Source organism: Ascaphus truei, chromosome 13 (genome assembly GCF_040206685.1).
Source record: "Ascaphus truei isolate aAscTru1 chromosome 13, aAscTru1.hap1, whole genome shotgun sequence".
NCBI lineage: Eukaryota > Metazoa > Chordata > Amphibia > Anura > Ascaphidae > Ascaphus > Ascaphus truei.
In genome coordinates, this window is record NC_134495.1 from 43155100 (window position 1) to 43176575 (window position 21476).

At 46.3% G+C, this 21476-nt stretch overlaps 1 protein-coding gene across 1 annotated transcript in view; it reads right to left on the reverse strand.

The window, feature by feature from the left end:
- Positions 1-3164: 3164 nt before the first annotated feature.
- LOC142465288 (uncharacterized) overlaps positions 3165-21476 on the reverse strand; it is a 446439-nt gene continuing 428127 nt past the window's right edge. Inside the window, 2 exon segments of the mRNA XM_075569308.1 lie at positions 3165-3481; positions 3483-4636. Of these exon segments, the coding sequence (XP_075425423.1) occupies positions 3359-3481; positions 3483-4636 (1277 nt within the window). The 3' untranslated portion in view covers positions 3165-3358.

Sequence of the window (21476 nt, forward strand, 5' to 3'; positions counted from 1 at the left end):
AGGGTCAAAGCAGCCATTTTGTTTGAATCCGCCATCTTGTCTTGTCTTTGTGACTTTCTAAGTGAAGAAATCTGTGTGAGACAGACATGGAATGTTTTCGCTCCTAGCTGACTTTATTGATCTTTACTCATCCAATCAGCTTCAAATTGAAAGTGTAAACAGGCTAGAAGTTGTGAGAAAACATGGTTTGGTGAAATAAGGTGCTCTTAAAGTGTACTATACATAGGAAGGAGGGGAGATACACTCTGGGTAATAAAACATTGATTAATGTGACACTGAATATTGAGCAATGGGGCACCAGATACCCTGAAGGTTGGGGTAGGTAATCCAAAGACAGCCCCCCCCTACCTCATTGGGTTGGCCCTAGGTACTCACAGTATTAGCTTGTCACCAGAGTCTCCCCTCCACCGCGTGCTGCTGAAGTGAAATGGAGTCCAGCAATGTAGAAAAGAGTGCAGCGCACCGCGATCCAAAAGAAGAACAGGTCTGGCAAAAAGGTATCTTTAATAAGGAATCATAAAAGCAAGGGATGCAACCCTTCTACGCGTTTCGTGCTTGGCACTTTATCAAGAAGTGCTTCCACACGATATACAAGACAGTTAAATAGCAATGGCTGCCAAATCTAGCGATATCCATGACGTCACCGCTCTGCCATAGCCAATGAAATTTAGCCCTCTGACGCATGCGCCCTGAGACCTAGCATAGGAGATGTCATGCTTGAGTTTCTTTGTTGTTTTTTTGCCGTTTTTTTGCAGTTTTTCTGCCGTTTTTTTGCTGTTTTTTGCCGTTCTTTTTGCCATCTATTTCCTATAATGTGTGCTCAGAGGCAGGGTGGGGGCGGATGCAGCCTTCGTTTAGCCCTCATTCCCCTTGTGGCACTCCCCTAGGGGCGTTTCACAACAGTGTTGTGAGGACGGCGATAGGTCTAGCAACTCCCCTATGCTAGGTCTCAGGGCGCATGCGTCAGAGGGCTAAATTTCATTGGCTATGGCAGAGCGGTGACGTCATGGATATCGCGAGATTTGGCAGCCATTGCTATTTAACTGTCTTGTATATCGTGTGGAAGCACTTCTTGATAAAGTGCCAAGCACGAAACACGTAGAAGGGTTGCATCCCTTGCTTTTATGATTCCTTATTAAAGATACCTTTTTGCCAGACCTGTTCTTCTTTTGGATCGCGGTGCGCTGCACTCTTTTCTACATTGCTAGAAGTTGTGAGAAACCTTGAGATAAGCTCAGATTCTTACAGAGAAACTGATTCTCATACAATGTGCCAAGTGGCAGAATAGGCACATCCCATTTAACCCCATAATGGTTTTTAGCTGACAGACAGTTATCCAGTATTGTTATGTATTACAAAATGACATCAGCTTTAGTATTGTTATGTATTACAAAATGAGGTCATGTTTAGTGACGTGCAAGCCCCCCCATAAAGGGGTGGAGCTTTAGGTTTTAGGGTATAAATATATGGCATAACGTTTTATCTGTTAGAGAGCTTTTTACAAAAGCTGTCTCCTATGTGCACTTGACTTGAATAAATTCACGTGTTATTCTGTTTCAAAATAACCTCAGACTGTGTTTTTTTATTTACGCTTTTTCTCAACAGCTAAGGCCATGTCTGGAGCATTGGGTCTGAAATATAGCACCTGTGACAACACAGGAGGCCCAGCTGCAAAGAATTTCTTGACCAGGGGTTTATGGGGGCCGGGGGCGTGGCTACAGAAGATATCAAAATGAGTGAACTTATTAAATATGAAAATATCACGAGACGTCCTCTGCTGAACATGCTAAACATTACGTGTGTATCCGTGGAACCAAATCGCACATAATGATTCCAGACACTTGACGTCTAGCAGGTAGTAAGAGACAGATATTAATATCTCTCTTAATTTTAGGATTACACGGTTATCTTTTTTTTTTTTCAACTTTATATTTTATTGATTTTTCAAAGGATACAGACATTTTTGCACACATTACAAAACACTCCATATGCTCTGTAGCTGGTCCATATCTGTCTGAACTGACACGACGCAAACACCAATCACACATTCAACATGCACAGGGCGGGACACGGTTATCTTTAATCTCATTGAGACTGCCATGCGTGCCGGAATGTATTAAAATGTCTCATGTGTCAGGAAGTATTACAGAACTGAAGTTATGAGTACATTTAGATATGAAAAGCAGTTTTTAAACGTCTTGTGGGGGGAGGAGTTTTACTCTGGGTTAAGACTGTCAATCTCACCACTGATTTATGACAAGGGCTGGGTTTAGGTTGTGTTCAATGGGAAATAACTGTATATAAGGCTGAGCAAGTGTGGTGGGGGGTAGATATCCACAGAGGCGTATTTTGAGACCGGATACTGGATATTTCAATGTTTCTTACCAGCGACCTCTCTGGGGGAAAATCTGTCATTTGGTAATGTATAGATTTTCTTTTATGTTTATCATTTTATTTTAAGAAGCTGTCATGCCTTATATTGTTACTGTATGTTTATTTTGAAATACCTTTTCTGTAATCTAAGCACTGTATTTTTATATATAGAAACATTTAATAAGTAATGCTTTGGGCTCTGACCGTACTAATGCGCGCTCTGGAGAGAATAACTTACGAATTCGGGCACATGTTACTACAACTGATTTTGTGTTAAAGAGCATAGTTTTTCCTATAATAAACAGGGACCTGAGGCCCTGGCGGATATTTTAGTCTAAGATCTATTATCATATCTGCATAACCTCAGGTGGTGGCAGTGAATAGATTTGATGTGCAATTGAGTAGGGGTTAAGACTAACTCGCTGGTTCCCTGCAGAGGAGAAAGGGGGGTTGCTAGAGAAGCCTTTGTGTATTAACCCTGATTGCATATCTAAAGTCAAGTGCTCACTTGTGTGCTGTTCGTGGCGGTGGTATATTGGGACGGCTTGAGGAGAGATACAACTCATCTGAGGGACCATTGAGAGGGTGAAGAGTGGGGCAGCTTGCGGGTTGTTTATTGATCCTTGATCCTGTAAGAGGGGATACTGTCCATTTGACGGACCTTTGCGGAGGTGAAGAGTTGGTGCGCTTGCGAGCGTCAGTATTAACCCTTGTCCCGTATGCAGGTCCCGTGCTAGCAGGGTGACGTACGTGACAAAGACACAGCACACAGCCAAGATAGTGGGTCAAAGGATGATATAAAAAAATATTTATTTATTGTGTCCATTAAAAAAAAGGAGGTGTAACAAACCTCCTTTGCATTTCGAGCGTCTCTTCCAACACATAAGGCCCTTAATGATCTTTCTGAAAGCAAAAATCCATGACTCACAGTGACATTTTAATTCTATATATTAAACTCTGTGGTGTCTTTGATCATTATCAAGCTTCACAATTTTGGTAAAACATTTTTCCACATTAGGAGCAATTGGGTTTCTTTCATGTGTGTGAATTCTCCGATGTTTAACAAGATCGAAAAATATTTTCCACATTCAGAGCAAACAAATGGTCTCGGTCTCGGCTGTGTGAATTATCTGATGTTTATAAAGCTTTGAGCTGGAGGAAAAAGATTTCCCACATTCAGAGCAAACAAATGGTTTCTCTCCTGTGTGAATTATCTGATGTCTAACAAGATCAGACTTTATGGAAAAAGATTTCCCACAATCAGAGCAAAGAAATGGTCTCTCTCCTGTGTGCGTTTTCTGATGTCTAACAAGATGTGACTTAACGGAAAACGATTTCCCACAGTCAGAGCAAACAAATAGTCTCTCTCCTGTGTGAAATCTCTGATGTATAACAAGACTTGACCTCTGAGAAAAACATTTCCCACAATCAGAGCAAACAAATGGTTTCTCTCCTGTGTGAATTATCTGATGTCTAACAAGATCAAACTTCAGGGAAAAAGATTTCCCACAATCAGAGCAAAGAAATGGCCTCTCTCCAGTGTGAGTTTTCTGATGTCTAACAAGATGTGACTTAACGAAAAACGATTTCCCACAGTCAGAGCAAACAAATAGTCTCTCTCCTGTGTGAAATCTCTGATGTATAACAAGACTTGACCTCTGAGAAAAACATTTCCCACAATCAGAGCAAACAAATGGTCTCTCTCCTGTGTGAATTTTCTGATGTCTAACAAGATTTGCGTTGCTTAAAAAACATTTCCCACATTCAGAGCAAGGAAACAACTTCACTCCCTTGTGAATTGTCAGATGTTTAACAAGAACTGAGTTACTATTAAAGCATTGATCACATTCAGAGCACTTATACAACCTTTCTGTATTGTGTGTTCTTTGGTGAATTGTATAATCTGATTTATTATTAAAGTTTTTACCACATTCACTGCACTTATACTTCATTACTGACAGGTTTTTGTGTATTTTCTGGGCATCAGTATTTCCTTTGTCCCACTTCTTAATATGATTAGATGTATATGCATATTCTTTCAGTGTATCAATGTGGGAGACTGAGGGATTTTCTTCTTTATGTGAGCCTGATTCCTCAGCCATAATTCTCACAGCTTTTCTCTGTCTCTTACTTGGGTTATTTTGCCTCAAGTAATTTGCTCCTTGATCACTTCTAACAACACTGTTGTTATCTTCATTTACACGATCTGGAGAGCAAAGAGGAGTGTGCCCTCCTGCAGGTGTACTTCTGCTCATGGATTTATCTGTTGGAAATAAATGCACTGAGTGAAAAGAAGTTAATTAATAGCATAAATATAATTTAACATTACTGTTTGAACATTTCAATTACCGGTAGTATAAAACATGTCCCAAATTGCAATTTGAATATACTGCAAGCTAAAGAAGTACTGTTGCAAAATTGAAAGCAAATCAGGGGTTAATTTGCTTTTTAAATAGATACATTCTACAGAACTATTGAAATAGGCTTTGATAACTACAATGTTCTAGTCCTTCCTGGAACACAATGGGTTAAGCTAGCTGAGATAAACAAAATGTCACAGATGTATAACTGACCCTCAGAAATGTCACCTGGGAGCCCACATCCAATACCAGGAACCAGAATGGATGTCCTGGCTCCTTGTGGTGGGAATCAGATAAGAATGTATACTGTGAGAGAACCCCTGACCATGCATTTGTGGGCTGTAAATGTCACTGGAGCTAAACTTTTCAGAAACCTACTGTAATATGAAAAAATACGAATAGTTTTGAATGTTTATACGGAATACACAAATGAACACATCACTCACCATAGACAGATACAAACAAGGATATAGCGGAATGTATTGAGCAGGCGGCAGGTAAACATTGCACCACAGTCCCGCAAATCATCACTCCTCCCCTTTGAGAAAGCACGCAGTGACCCATGAAACGTACGTCGGGGTCAAGTAACGTCATTCCGTTCACGGTCATGCGCATGAGTGAGGAGAGGCAGGCATATCAGCTCCGGACCCTCACATCGGGAGTAGACAAGAAAAGAATGAGGAGCATTGAGAAAGCAGGGCAGTTGTTAGGGGGTTGGGCAGTTTCCTCCATTCTGATAAGTAATGCAGTCAATCAGGAGGTGGCATCAGGAGCATGTGTTCCTTCACTCTAACTCAGATTCTCTTGGACATAACACCTTAGTTGCGGAAAAGGTGGTCCCCCTAAGAGAGTCTCTCCAATGTGCCTTCACTGCTCCAGTCCACTGAGACAGTTAATACTAAACCGGGTTAATATCAGAGGAAAAGTGAGAACTTCAAAGACCTGGAGATCTGTCAGCCACTCCCCCTGCATATCTTCTGTAGGGGTCAGTATTCACTCTACCGCTGACTGTCTTGGACATAACCCCCAAGTTGTGCCAAAGGTGGCAAAGGGTGTCAGCCATTTTCTGCTGTTAGAGATGCTCTGCTATTGTTCTTGGATAAAATAAAATACTTCAGAAATATATTGAAGCATTGAAGAATATTGAAGCATTTCCATCCTCACACATTACCTGCTCTCACAGTTCTACCTCATCAAAATCCCACTTACTTCTCCAACACCAAATCCTTCAATTAACAAGCAGCGATCCAACACACACCAACCTTCTTATCCCCCTGTACCTTATGTTTCCACTTCACCTGCCTTGTAGATTGTAAGCTCTTGTGGCAGGATGCTCCTTATCTACTGTAACAATGAATGTTTGATTGTTATTTTATTGTTTTCATCCTCCAATCCTTTGTACAGCGCTACAGAATCTGTTGGTGCATTATAAATAAATGAAAATAATAATGTATCTGGGGAGATGTGGTCAAGAAGAGGAGGAAGCAGCATCATCAGGAGGAAGGTGTGAGCAGAGGGAGGAGAGGATTGTGGCTGCATGTTCTGTGTGTATCTGTTCTCCTGTGGTGTGTCTGCCATGTATACTCACACTGACAATGGTGCCGAACGCTATTCTCAGAATTGGTGCAAAATACAATTGAAATTAGTAGTGACTGGTGATATTAATATTAAACAGGATAAACATACAGTATGTGAATACAAACATGAATGTGACTCAAATTCCATTACTGACGATAAAGTCCACTGATTTTCTTGGAAATCAGATATAGCAATGTCCCAAAAAGACTTTAATTAGTGCTTTATGGTGAAAAAAAAACCTAAAAATAAGTTTTTCAAACCCAACTGTTGCAGATGGTTGTGCCCCTGAGGTCCATTGTCCGCAGTTCACGTGGATTGATAACGTGGAAACAAAAGACACAATCGTAGTGTAATAACTCAGTGGGAAAGTAGGTAATTAGACTGGTCTGTTCAGTGGACATTTATGAATGATATAATTTTGGAACAGGTGGTGTTCAATAGGTTAAGTGGAATTACTGGCTCCACAGAAAGGATAAACAGTACTACAATTTTACATAGTTACATAGTAGATGAGGTTGAAAAAAAGACGTGTCCATCAAGTTCAACCTATGCTAAATTTAAACAGCAGATACTTTATCCTATATCCGTATTTAAGGTGTATTGATCCTGAGGAAGGCAAACAATAACCCCAGTGTCATATCAACCAATGATGTCTCATAAGGGGAAACATAAATTCCTTCCTGACTATAAGAATTGGCAATCAGATTTCTCCCTAGATCAACATCCTTCCCATGTTTACTTATTTGGTATATCCCTGTATACCTTTCCTTTCTAAAAAGATGTCCAAACTTTTCTGAACAAATCTATTGTATCTGCCATCACAGTCTCCATGGGTAATGAATTCCCCATTTTAACTGCCCTTGCTGTAAATAACCCTTTCCTTTGTTGCTGGTGAAATCTCCTTTTCTCCAACCTTAAGGGATAACCCAGAGTCTTCTGTACTGGTCTTGAGATGAAAAGTTCTTTTGAAAGATCCTTGTACTGTCCCCAAATATATGTGTATATACGGTAGTTATCATATCCCCTCTTAGACGTCTCTTTTATAATGTAAATAAATCTCATTTAGCTAGCCTCTCCTCATAAATTAGATTGTCCATCCCCTTCATTAATTTGGTGGCTCTTCTCTGCACTCTCTTTAGTTCCATCATTTCTTTTCTAAGGAGTGGTGCCCAAAATTGTACTCCATATTCAAGATGTGGTCTTACTAATGCTTTATAAAAGAGGCAGAATTATGTTTACTTTCCTTCCATCCATTGCCCGTTTAATGCAAGATAAAATCTTGTTTGCAATTGCAGCTACTGCATGACTTTGGGCACTATTGCTGAGCCTGCTGTCTACAAGCACTCCTAAATCTTTCTCCATCAAGGATTCCCCTAATTTAATTAATAAGTCGTCTGTTTATTCTTTTGGGTCATACTGCACCGACACACTTTATTCGAGCAAATACCCGGTATGTACCTGGCAGATACCTGGAATGCGCCGCTCCTCACCTCTGACAAGCCCCGTTGCATTTGCCTTCCCAGCCTGGGTTCATGCCTGGCTGATGGGCGGCTGATCTGTTAAATGATAATGATTAGGATTTAATAGGCTGCAATGCTTCGCGTGTCTACCAGATGGCATAAATTCATGAATTGTAATGCAGTATATATATATGTAGTGTGCAGTATTGCAGCCAACGGGAATAAAATGCTTCAATCCCTGCCGGAAAATAACTCAATGCACTCGGGCAGAAAACAGTCACAAACCTCAATACACCCGGGTATACCCGAATTCGTGGGACTAGCCGAGCTCGAATAAAGTGTGTCGCCAGTGTATATTATGTGAACTTGGGGTGATCCCCACTATCATGGAAAAGGGATATCTAAAAATGGCTAGTATTAAAAATTGTACATTTTAATATACAACAGCTATATAGCAAAATACAATTAAAAACACAATACAAATCACATTAAACATTCAATGGCACCCGGGGACTTCCCCATGTGCCCTAGGGGATGTGGTCATCGGGCAGACTTTCTACACATGCAGTGGTGGTGTCCTAAGTTGGCTCGACTTTGTGTAAAAGTGCACAGTTTGATTCAAAATTGTAACGATGTGCTCACCACAAACAAGGCGGGACCCCGGTACTGAGGTGGGAATGGGTATAAACGCCACCCACAGCCATGGGGGCATGTCTGGGGTGTGGATGGTCAGGCAGCCGGGTCAGGATTGGAGAGCGTAGAATGGTTAGGTACTTGCCGAAGTTTGAGGTAGGAGCCGGTAGAATTGTCAGTGTCCGTTTAGCCGTGGTCAGGGGTTGGAGCCAGTAGGAGCATAGAGGTCCATATGCCATAGTCAGGATTGGAAAGATGCGGAAGATCAGAGGTAAGCCGGGTCGGTAAGCTACATGTGCAGAGTCCAAAGTAATATCCGGGTCGGTACACAGGAGGTCAATCTGGAACAAGGAGCTAGGAGAAAAGGCAGGACAAGGAACCAAGAAGTGGGAGAACAGCGCTAACTGGAACTATGCTCAGCCGAAGTGCAAGTGACTCAGCTGAGCATACTGTATATCAGGAGAGCATGACCAATGAGAGAGGAGGGCGGAGCAGAGGCGTGGCCTCCACGGACGCACAGATAGGAAGAGAGACACAGGAGACAGGTGGGCATAACAAAGAAAGTTGACACGCAGCTTGGGAGCGGTGCACACCGTGTGACGTTGATGTGCATCGCAAGCGGGGGCGGAGCCAGACTCCTGCAACGTCAGAAAAGCTCCTGCGGGAGCGCGCGCGTGCTGTAAGGACAACGGGGTTGCGCAAGACATCAGGTAAGGAGGGAGTGCACCACGGGAGACGCCCTCCCCCATTCCTTACTGTACCCTCCCCCTTTGAGGAGCGGCCTCTGGACGACTCCAATATGGCTTAAGAGGGTATTTTGTGTGAAACCGCTTAATGAGGTTGGAAGCAGGTATTTGGTGATGAGGTATCCAAGATTTTTCTTCTGGACCAAATACCTTCCAATGTACCAAATACTATACCACTCCTCTCAAAGTTCTTGAATCTTTAATAGATTGTACCTCGTATTCTTCTTGTCCTTGTACTTTAACAGGAGCAGGAGTAGAAGAGGTATCTGGGAAAAGTGAACTTTGGAACACAGGCTTCAATAGAGAGATATGGAAGACGTATGGTATCCTCATAGAAGAGGGAAGTTGAAGGCGGTATGCAACCGGATTAATCTTCTCCAGGAAGGTGTATGGACCCAAACACCTTGGGGCCAATTTGAGAGTAGGTGTCTTGAGCCTGATGTTCCTTGAGGAAAGCCACACCCGGTCTCCTGGTTTGAACTCCGGTACCTTGCGCTGATGACGATTCGCTTGAGATTTTTGCCTGCGAGTGGCCTCTGCAAGAGTCTTTTGTATTCTCCTCCAGGATTCTTGTAGAGAATTGATTCTGTTGTCGGTCGCTGGGACCCCGGAAGAAGATGAAGAGATGGGAAGGCATGCAGAATGGAATCCGTAATTAACGAAAAATGGAGATTCTTGAGTTGACTCATTTCTTAGGGAGTTGTGGGCGAATTCAGCCCAGGAAAGAAGATCCACACAGTCGTCTTGGGCATTGAAAATAAAGCATCCCAAGTATTGTTCCAGAGTTTGATTTATCCTCTCGGTCTGACCATTGGTCTGAGGGTGGAATCCGGACAAAAAAATCTAGAGAGTTGCCCATCCTCTGGGAAAGAGATCGGCAAAATTTGGAAACAAATTATGAGCCTCGATCAGAGACTATGTTCGAGGGCACTTCATGAATGCAAAATATTTCCTTGGTGAAGATATCGACCAGAGTAGCTGAGTTGGGAAGACCTTTTAAAGGGATGAAATGAGATAGTTTAGAGAAACGGTCAACAACAACGAGGATAGTAGTCATCCCTTTCCAGGGAGGTAATTCAACAATAAAGTCCATGGTCAAGTGACTCCAAGGGCGGTCCGGTATGGGGAGAGGGCGTAAGAGTCCAAGGGGTCTATTGCGAGAGCTCTTGTTACGAGCACACATGAAACAAGACTTGACAAACAGTTCGGTGTCCTTCTGCATGGTGGGCCACCATAACTTACGTTTGATGAGATCGGTAGTCCTTCGGGTGCCGGGATGGCCTGCAGATTTAGATGAATGGCTCCATTCCAACATTTCCTTGCGAAAACGTGGCGCCGCATACAGACATCCATCCGGAACATCTAGACCTTTCCGGAATATGTGATTGGTTTGCCAATATGTCATCCAGGACGTCGAAAGAATTAGCGGACAAGATGTTTTTAGATGGTAGAATAGTCTGTTATTGACACTCCGATTTGTCTTCGGCTATGAACTGGCGGGATACGGCATCTGCTTTAAGATTTTTTGAGCCCAGAATAAAAGAGATAATATAATTAAAACGTGAAAAAATAGTGACCAACGGGCCTGACGGCTCCAAGACGATGGGCGCTCTCAATGTACAGCAAGTTTTTGTGGTCTGTAAGAATGGTGATTGGTTGTTCCGTACCTTCCAGGAGGTGTCTTCATTCCAGTAGAGCGAGTTTTATGGCTAATAATTCCCAAATACCGACATCATAGTTCTGTTGACGAAAATGTTTTGGAAAACACAAAAAAAAGCACACAGATGTAGCTTGGTCTGGGGTGTCTGTCTCTGAGATAATATGGCACCGGCTCCGACATCGGAAGCATCCACTTCCAAAATTAAGGGATGTTTGGGGTCAGGATGGACTAAGATGGGAACAGAGACGAAAGTCCTTTTGAGAAGATCAAACGCCTGGAGCGTAGCAGCTTGCCAAGAAGCAGCGTCAGCCCCTTTCTTGGTTAAGGCTGTGATAGGGGCTACTGTGGTGGAGAAATTTCAAATTAATCTATGATAGTAGTTTGCGAATCCTAAAAAACGCTGGATTGCTTTGAGAGAGGTAGGTTGTGCCAGTTCAGAACATGACAGGATCCACGGCAAAACCAGAGTCCGAAATAATGTATCCTAGAAATGTGGTAGAAGTCTGATGAAACTGGCATTTCTCCAATTTGACATAAAGGTGATTTTCACGAAGATGAGATCCAGACCATTTTAGTGTGTTTGATATGTTCAGAGAGAGATTTAGAAAAGACTAGCCGATATACCCGGCTTTGCCCGGGATAAAACTTTCCCACTCCCCCTTGCTCTACGCTCACCCCCCCCTTCACAGCTCAGATTTCCCCCCTTCACATCTCCAATTCTTCCCCCCCCTCGCCTTCATAGCTCGGCAGCGGGTCACTGGGGGGGGGGGGGTGGCCGGGAGGGTTGGGATTCCCCCCCCTTCACAGCTAGGCGGCGTCTCCCTGGGTGGGCGTGCTGAAATCCCCCCCTTCAGAGGTTAGCGGCGGGGGGGGTCACCTTTGGTTAGTGATTTCTCCCCCCCCCCCTTCAGAGCTCGGCAGCAGTGGATCACTGGGGGGGCGGGAGGGTTGTGATTCCCCCCCCAGTCGCAGGCGGGAGGGTTGTGCGGCTCACTGCAGGTGGGTTAGTGACAGGGTGCGGCGGCACCCTGCGGGTATCTCTGCGGCGGCTGACTTTGGGTGCGGTGTGTTTTGTATGTCTTTATTTATATAGCGCCATTAATGTACAGAGCGCTTCAGGGGGTATGACGGGGGGGGTGGCGTCAGCGGACTTACTGTGGGGCGGGGTGCCCACTGCGGTGGCGGGCGGGAGTAGGGTCGTCAACAGAAAGTATGGGGCCCAGGACAAATGAAAGGAGCAGGGCACCCCCCTCCACCCCTCCAACCCATAGCGCACCTACCAGGGAAAAATATTTTTTAGTGCTCAACTTGAACGTAACTGTTTTCTTATTGTCATACCGAAAAAAAGATTACAATGCAACCTGTTTCTTTTTATATTTTCCACAAAAGACAGGTGACAGAGTGGGCGCGTGACTGAGTGGGCGCGCGGGTGGGTGACTGAGTGACTGGAAGGCAGGAGCGGGGGGTGAAAGGCAGGAGCGGGGGGTGAAGGCAAGAGTGGGGGGGGTGAAGGCAAGAGTGGGGGGGGGGTGAAGGCAAGAGTGGGGGGGTAAAGGCAAGAGTGGGCGGGTAAAGGCAAGAGTGGGCGGGGTGAAGGCAAGAGTGGGGGGGTGAAGGCAAGAGTGGGTGGGGTGTGAAGGCAAAAGTGGGGGGGTGTGAAGGCAAGAGTGGGGGGGTGTGAAGGCAAGAGTGGGGGCGGTGAAGGCAAGAGTGGGGGGGGTGAAGGCAAGAGTTGGGGGGGTGAAGGCAAGAGTGGGGGGGGTGGAGGCATGAGGGGTGGGTGAAGGCAAGAGTGGGGGGGTGAAGGCAAGAGGGAGGGGGGTGAAGGCAAGAGTGGGGGGGGTGAAGGCAAGAGTGGGGGGGGTGAAGGCAAGAGTGGGGGGGGTGAAGGCAAGAGTTCGGGGGGTGAAGGCAAGAGTGGGGGGGGGTGGAGGCAAGTGTCGGGGGGTGAAGGCAAGAGTGGGGGGGGTGGAGGCATGAGGGGTGGGTGAAGGCAAGAGTGGGGGGGTGAAAGCAAGAGGGAGGGGGGTGAAGGCAAGAGTGGGGGGGTAAATGCAAGAGTGGGAGGGTAAAGGCAAGAGTGGGGGGTGAAGGCAAGAGTGGGGGGGTGAAGGCAAGAGTGGGGGGGTGAAGGCAAGAGTGGGGGGGGGGTGAAGGCAAGAGTGGGGGGGGGGTGAAGGCAAGAGTGGGGGTGGTGAAGGCAAGAGTGGGGGGGTGAAGGCAGGAGTGGGGGGGGTGAAGGCAGGAGTGGGGGGGTGAAGGCAAGAGTGGGGGGGTGAAGGCAAGAGTGGGAGGGGGTGAAGGCAAGAGTGGGGGGGTGAAGGCAAGAGTGGGAGGGGGTGAAGGCAAGAGTCGGGGGTGGGAAGGCAAGAGTGGGGGGTGTGAAAGCAAGAGTGGGGGGGGTGAAGACAAGAGTGGGGGTGAAGGCAAGAGTGGGGGGGTGAAGGCAAGAGTGGGGGGGTGAAGGCAAGAGTGGGGTGGTGAAGGCAAGAGTGGGGGGGTGAAGGCAAGAGTGGGGGGGTGAAGGCAAGAGTGGGGGGGGTGAAGGCAAGAGTGGGGGGGGGGTTGAAGGCAAGAGTGGGGGGGGGTTGAAGGCAAGAGTGGGGTGTGTGAAGGCAAGAGGGGGTGGGGGGGGTGAAGGCAAGAGTGGGGGGTAGTGAAGGCAAGAGTGGGGGGGTAGTGAAAGGCAAGAGTGGGAGGGTGGTGAAAGGCAAAAGTGGAGGGGTGGTGAAAAGCAAGAGTGGGAGGTGGTGAAAGGCAAGAGGGGGGGGGTGAAAGGCAAGAGCGGGGGGGTGAAAGGCAAGAGTGGGGGGGGTGAAAGGCAAGAGCGGGGGGGTGAAAGGCAAGAGCGGTGGGGGTAAAAGGCAAGAGCGAGGGGGGGTGAAAGGCAAGAGTGGGGGGGTGAAAGGCAGGAGGGGGATTGAAAGGCAAGAGGGGGGGTGAAAGGCAAGAGCGGGGGGGGTGAAAGGCAAGAGCGGGGGGGGGGGGTGAAAGGCAGGAGAGGGGGGGGTGAAAGGCAGGAGCGGACCAATCAGATTACCCCTAGACACGGACATACAATGGTTTCAAAAAAAAATATATATAGATAGATAGATAGATAGATAGATACTGCACCGACACACTTTATTCGAGCAAATACCCGGTATGTACCTGGCAGATACCTGGAATGCGCCGCTCCTCACCTCTGACAAGCCCCGTTGCATTTGCCTTCCCAGCCTGGGTTCATGCCTGGCTGATGGGCGGCTGATCTGTTAAATGATAATGATTAGGATTTAATAGGCTGCAATGCTTCGCGTGTCTACCAGATGGCATAAATTCATGAATTGTAATGCAGTATATATATATGTAGTGTGCGGGGTAGTGTGCAGTATTGCAGCCAACGGGAATAAAATGCTTCAATCCCTGCCGGAAAATAACTCAATGCACTCGGGCAGAAAACAGTCACAAACCTCAATACACCCGGGTATACCCGAATTCGTGGGACTAGCCGAGCTCGAATAAAGTGTGTCGCCAGTGTAGATAGATATAGATAGATTAGAATATCATCAAGATAGACGATAACAAAAAGGTACAGGATGTCCCGAAAAATCTCGTTAACAAATTCTTGAAAAATGGCCGGGGCATTACACAGCCCAAAGGGCATGACTAAGGCTAAGGCCCCGCTCCCTCAGTCGGCGCGCCTGCACTGCAGAGAGGCGGCGCGCTGACAGGCAATTGACTGCAACTTGCGGTCTGTAGGGAGTGGGAGATACACATTTTCTGCCTCTTGCGCATCACCCACCCCTCCTCCCGAGCCGGCCAAAAGTTAACAAAAAAAAACCAAGACACACACCCGCAGCTCCTTCCCTGCTCCCCTCCACTCACACACACACAGGCACTCACACACACACAGGCATTCACACACAGGCAAATACACACGGGAGGGGGGGAATTGGAGCAAGGGGGGGGATCGGAACGGGGATCGGGCAGAGGGGGGAAATCGGAACAGGGGGGATCGGAACGGGGATCGGGCAGAGGGGGGAAATCGGAACAGGGGGGATCGGAACGGGGATCGGGCAGAGGGGGGAAATCGGAACGCGGGGAGCAGAGGGGGAACTCGGATTGGCTCCCTTGTGTGTCACATGACGCGACACCCGCCGAAACCACAAGCTCCTTGTAGCTCTGGCTGGCTGACGCGTCACAGCACGCAGTCAGCCACGCCGGAAGGAGCCAGTGGGGACCTCCAGAATGGAGGCAAGCAGCTGGTGGCCCGTGGCCGCGCACGCCCCCGGCCGCAGCGGGATCAAGGCCTAAATTCTCGTAATGGCCGTCTCTGGTATTAAAGGCCGTCTTCCACTCGTCGCCCTGTCTTATCCATACAAGATTATAAGCACCACGCAAATCTAATTTCGAAAAGATGGTACTGTAGCTCCTTGGAGGCGATCAAAAAGCTCGGAGATGAGGGGAAGCGGATAGCGGTTCTTTAAGGTGATCTTGTTTAACCCCCTATAGTCTATGCAAGGGCGAAGAGAACTAACATTCACAGAAAGTACATTTGTGGTGCACACCACACTAATTATTTATTTTATATTTTATAGTGAATATTATAGTGAAAAAAACGTGATATAGTGATAAAGATAAAAATAAAACTCAATAAAATCTAACATGTGGTGCTAAGATCTGTAATAGCTACTGCCTTAAGTCATCCGCCATTGATAGTGGTACTATTGAACAACAGTAAAAGCCTTGCAATGAAATGATTACTCAGAATAGAAATACTGAAGACAATATTTGCCTACTTTATTCTGGTATAATCATTGCTCATATAATCAATGATCACTGAATGTCATAGACCCTAGGTTGTACCAATGCCACACATCCCTTCATTGCTCATCTCATATACACAGTTAATACCGCATTTTCATGACAACAATATTGAATCATATAATTCCTCATGGATTGAATGGCTCTAATAGCTGGGTTAAAGTAAGACAGTATTGCTATGTTGTTATATAGTGCCAAACCTCCATATGATATGCATAAATTACTATGATTATCAATTCAGTCAATCAACCAAAAGACCATGCTAACATATAGAAGTTTTATAACATTGATGACGCAATACAACCAAACAACGTAGTTGGTTGGCGGCTCCTACAATGTTAGTTGATATGCTGTGCATAGATGCATATGCAAACAAATCTCTCATAGTATATGCCAAATCACAGGTTTGCAATTTGGTCACAGTGCTGTGGAGTCCCTTATCTAACTAAATTCACATATGAAAAAAGCTGCTTTTTAAAAGCAGCGCAGTGCCAACATCACTGCCAAGGTTTACTTTGGTCTCACTCACTCTAGTGACAGTGATAGTGTAGCACTGCAAATGACCATATGTGAAGTTATTGCTAGTCTAGAGTACTTAGCTGCGTTGTAGCATCCATGGTGTGTATGGGAGACTCTGAGTGCAATGGCGACGGCAGTCAGCAGATCGGCGGCACCACGTGATGTGACATCACCACGTCACGACGCCCTAGGCGTTTCTCTCCAGGCAGAGCTTCGTCAGGGGCAGGTGAATACAGGGAACAACCCCTACTGCGTACTGTATATATAGTGTTCCTTAATTGTAAATAATGAGCGCAGCTACAGATTCAAGGATCATGTGACTACGCATTGGCCTATCAGATTGCCTCGATTGGGGATGTACAATTGCACAGACTAATATAAGTCATTGCTATAGCGTCCATCAGTATGCTAATTAACCCTAAGATAGTATTAATGGATGGCAAATGTGCAAACCCTGTTGTTTAAAACACTATGAACTTGTAAACACTATGATTGTGTCATAATACTTTAATAAACAATTGTGGAGAAATTTGGTTCGAAACCAAAAATTATTTAGAAAATCATTAAATTGCACTATATGAATATGTGTATAATACACTAACTGGTACGATCCTGTCCAGTTGTAGCGGGCTAATGTATGACTGATGAGACAATAGCAATTATTTACCAGACCTATCTAACAATACAGGATGTCATAATATGACAGGACAACCCATCTATGCCATGAATAGGGATATTGATGTTAATCATAAGGCTATATAACCAGATATGCCCAAATGTATGTTAAAAGCAAATATCTGCTATACAATATGATTGTTTGGAAGGTATTCCACACAGATAACAGGCAACAATTAAAATGAAGGGAGTGAATTTAAACCCCTCATTTAAATCTGTTGGATATAAGGTTTTCAAACGATATATCCACTCAGCTTCACGTCTTAGAAGCTTTTGGTCAATATCATCCCCTCGCATGTTGTTCCTCAGATGGTCTATGCCAGCAAATCTAAGACATCTTGGATCACCATTGTGTGCTGAATTAACATGACGTGCTACTGGTGTATCTGCTTTGTTGATAACGGAGTTTACGTGTTCCAGTACACGTCTTCTTAATTCCCGAATTATTTTGCCAACATATTTTAGGGCACATGTACAGTTTATGAGATAAATAACATTAAAGGTTTTACAATTAATGAAATGTCTTATCTCAAATTGTTTTGATTTATCTGCACTGTCAAATGTTTTTGTTGCCTGCATATATTGGCACACCTTACAACATTTGCATGGAAAACCACCTTTTGGTGGGGATGATAGCCATGTTATACTGTAGATGGCTTTTTTTGGTGATGACTATGTACTAGGTCATCTTTGAGGTTTTTCGACCTTCTACGTGTGATGCTTGGAGTTTCTTTTAACACCAGGGCTAAGTCACTATCAGATCTTAAGATATGCCAATACTTCGCAAATATTTTCTTGATATCTTGCCATCTGTGACTATAAGTTCTGATACATCTGATCTGGTTGTCCCCTGCTCTCATATTGGGGGCTAATAGGGTATCCCTTTCACTATTTAGTGCTCTATTAAGGAATCTTTCCTTCAGATCTTTGGATTGTATTTTAAAATCTTTTATTGTGGAACAGTTTAGTCTCAGACAAAGATATTGACCTGTTGGTATCCCTTTTATCAACGAGTCTGGATGTTGACTTTTTGCTAACAACAAATTGTTGGTAGAGGTGGGCTTTCTAAATACTGATGTTTGAATCTCATTTGATGAATCTTTATTTATAATGAGATCTAGAAACGTTACTGTTGATTTACTGTGTTCTGAGGTCAATCGTAGATTCAGGGTGTTTACGTTTAATTTCCCAATAAATTCCAATAATAGCTCTTCTGGGCTACTCCAGATCAGGAGAATGTCATCAATATATCTGAGCCACAGATCCATGTGAAAGCAGGGGACAACCAGATCAGATGTACTGCATGTCCTGATTTGGCAAGGGTTGGTGCCTCCGTGGTCATTCCTCGGTTGGCTGGCGTCACAACTGCATTGGTCCCCTCCGATGGTGCCAGTCTCACACGGATGACTGGTTTCGCTGCTTGGGAGCGGTGCCCCTGATGGGGTCCGGGCAATTGGGTCTGAGGTGCCCGACCTTGTTGCATGTAAAACACCTCCTCTCGTGTTTGAATTCTGCAGCCTTTGGCACCTTGCTGGCTGCTGGAGGTTTAACGGTCCACTGAGGGGTAGTTTTAGCTCCCGGGGCTGGTCGGGCCCCGGCTTTGTGAATGGCTGGGTCGTCCAGCGCAATCCTACTGGCCACATACTCATCAGCAATCTGGGCAGCATCCTCCCAGGTTTAGGGCTTGTGATCAAAGATCCAACCCCATATTTTGGGTGGGAAAGCGTTGCATCAACTGTTCTTGAAAGATTAAGTCCAGCAAGGTATGGTACTTGGTAGCTTCATACCCCGTGACCCACTGGGTCCCATGTCTGACCATTCGGTTGGCATTGACCGCAAATGATTCCCCGGGTTTCACACCCCCCGTCCGGAACTTGCTCCTATATCCCTCAGGCATCAGGGCATACTGGACCATCAGCTTACGCTTCACATGCCCATAGTCATCAGCATCCACACTGGGAAGCTCCTGCAAGGTTCTTTTGGCTTTGCAGGATAGTAGTGGTCGTAGCTTGACCACCCAGTCCCTCTTTGGTATTCGGAACCGGCCACACTGATTCTCAAAGTCATTTAGAAATTAGTCCAGGTGCCATCAATGAACTTGCTAAAACTGTGGTTGCCTGTTCTTGTTCCCTGTTTACAAGGTGGGATTGGGGACCCTTTCCAACTTCGATCGTGAGGAGCTTTAACCACTGCTCGTAGCTGATCCCCTCTCCCCAGGTGGCGAGCAGTGCGCCGAGTCCATTGGCCGGCAGTCCGACAGTTGCAGCCGCGAACGCATCCGCAACCCCTGGTACCACGCCACCCACAACCGGGTGGTCGGCATCACCCTCCCCCTGTCCTGCTTCCCCGGAGCTGGAGGGACCTCCTGCACTCAGGGCTGAGCACCGTCCGCTGTCACTGCAGCTAATTGGGCCGCTCTGCCCTCATATTCTTCTAAATCCTCCTCCAGCTGACTCTTGGAACGACCGTCCTTAATTAAGCCATATCCAGTACATCTCTCCACGACTTGCTCTCGGTTCCATGAATGAAACCTTCCTGAGCGGTGACTCATGGTGCCCCCGAGGTATGGGTCAAGAGACCAGTGAATTATCTCGTGCTTCTTTGTAAGTGTGTAAGTTGCCACTTGTCTGAGGAGCTCGCAAGCCATGAGATCCTCCCTATATTGCAGAGCCCCGCAGGAAACTGCAACATAGGCTCAATCAGTATCCCACCGCAGCCACCTGTAAATAAAGCCTGTCACGATGGACGGAACTTATTAGCAATTTTATATTTTGGGGAAGTAGATTGAGCACACAAGTTGAGCAAAATAAATTGTCATTTATTTCCTTACTAGACAGACACACGACAACCTCAGAATACACTTAATAAAAACACTTACTGAATGGAGAAACAGGATAGAATGTCCAGAAAGATGCAAAGCACCAGAATAATGTCCTTTAAAGTGCAATCCTTTTGCAAAGGCGCAAATTGCCAGCCCAATACTTCTGGGGATCGTGCAAAGATCTTTCTGGTCCGTTGGGGTCTGATAGATAACCCCCAGTACTAGCAGAGTCCTGCCGCAGAGTTATATCCTTGGTTCCGATGTGATAATACTCTTTGCGTTCCAGCATCGTGCTGCTCTTATCCGCTGTTGGAAGCGTGATGGAAGTCCGCTCACATTGTAGAATGAAAAACGAAAGACAACGGGGATAGCTTAGGGGGCATATATATAGGGTCTGAGATCATATCTCCAACATACCCACCGAATCCCTCTCGTGGGAATTCTCCCACTCACCAATCCCTGAATTGCCCACAGTTTGCAAAGGGGCACTATAGGGATTTCCTGTTAACACAGCGCCTGTGCGACATTGCCACCTTGGCTACTTAGTATAGGTGCACTCAATTTGTTACCTGACGTCTTCCAGGCTGGGGATCTCTCATTGAGCAACGTACTGGGGATCTCTCATTGGGGGGGGATTAGTGGTATCTGCCTTTGGGGGGGGGGGGGGGGGATTAGTGGTGTCCACCTTTTGGGGGGGATTAGTGGTGTCTGCCTTTTGGGGGGGGATTAGTGGTGTCTGCCTTTTGGGGGGGATTAGTGGTATCTGCCTTTTGGGGGGGTAGTGGTATCTGCCTTTTGGGGGGGGTTAGTGGTGTCTGCCTTTTGGGGGGGGTTAGTGGTGTCTGCCTTTTGGGAGGGTTAGTGGTGTCTTCCTTTTGGGGGGGGGTTAGTGGTGTCTGCCTTTTGGGGTGGGATCAGTGGTGTCTGCCTTTGGGGGGGGGATTAGTGGTATCTGCCTTTGGGTGGGGTGTAGTGGTATCTGCCTTTGGGGGGGGGGGAGTAGAGGTATCTGCCCTTGGGGGGGGGTAGTGGTGCCTGCCATTTGGGGGGTTAGTGTTGTCTGCAAGTCCAGCGAGACTAATCTTTAGTTGGGCCCATGCTTAAGTCCCCCAAGGAGATTGTGCCGGCCGGAGGCACCGACTTGTGTCCAGGCTGTACCCTGCCAAGAGTTAACCCTTTGCGGTCCAATAAATTTAAACTACGTGCGCCAGCAGGTCTAATTTAATTTTCGCGGTCCGGCAGGCGGGAGCGGAGGAGGAGTGGCGGGCGGGAGCAGAGGAGCGGCGGGCGGGACCGGAGGTGAGGAGGTGCGGTAGTGCGGGTGGCCAGGTGTGGAGGTGGAGCTGGCGGGCTGGGGCGGGCAGGAGCGCGCCATTTTTTCTAGCGGTCACTAGGAAATCCGACATTGGACCACAAGTGGTAAAATATTTTGTCGGATATATTCCGACAAAGGACCGCAAAGGGTTAAGAAGCTGGTGCATGTGACCCTGAAGTGACTGAAAAGGGTAAATGAAACAAGTGTCCCTTCTGTGTGTGTCATCTTGCAGTGGGAGGGACAGATGTGAGGGTTTGGAGGTATTTCTGTCCCACCCTGAAGTGCGACAGGTGCGTGTTTATGTCTGCCTGTACTTTATACATCTGTTTTCCTGTTGTGTGTGTATGTGTACCGGTTCTACTTTGCCGCACGTGTTTCTGTCTGTCATGTGGTGTGTGTGTCTGTCTGTCCCCTGATATGCCTGAGCAAGTCTCTGTCCCGTGGAGTGTGGACGCCTGTCTGACAGCACTGTTTTAAGGGCTTCGGCAACTGAGCATTATGAATAGGGGGCGTCGAGAGAAAAAAGGTTGGGA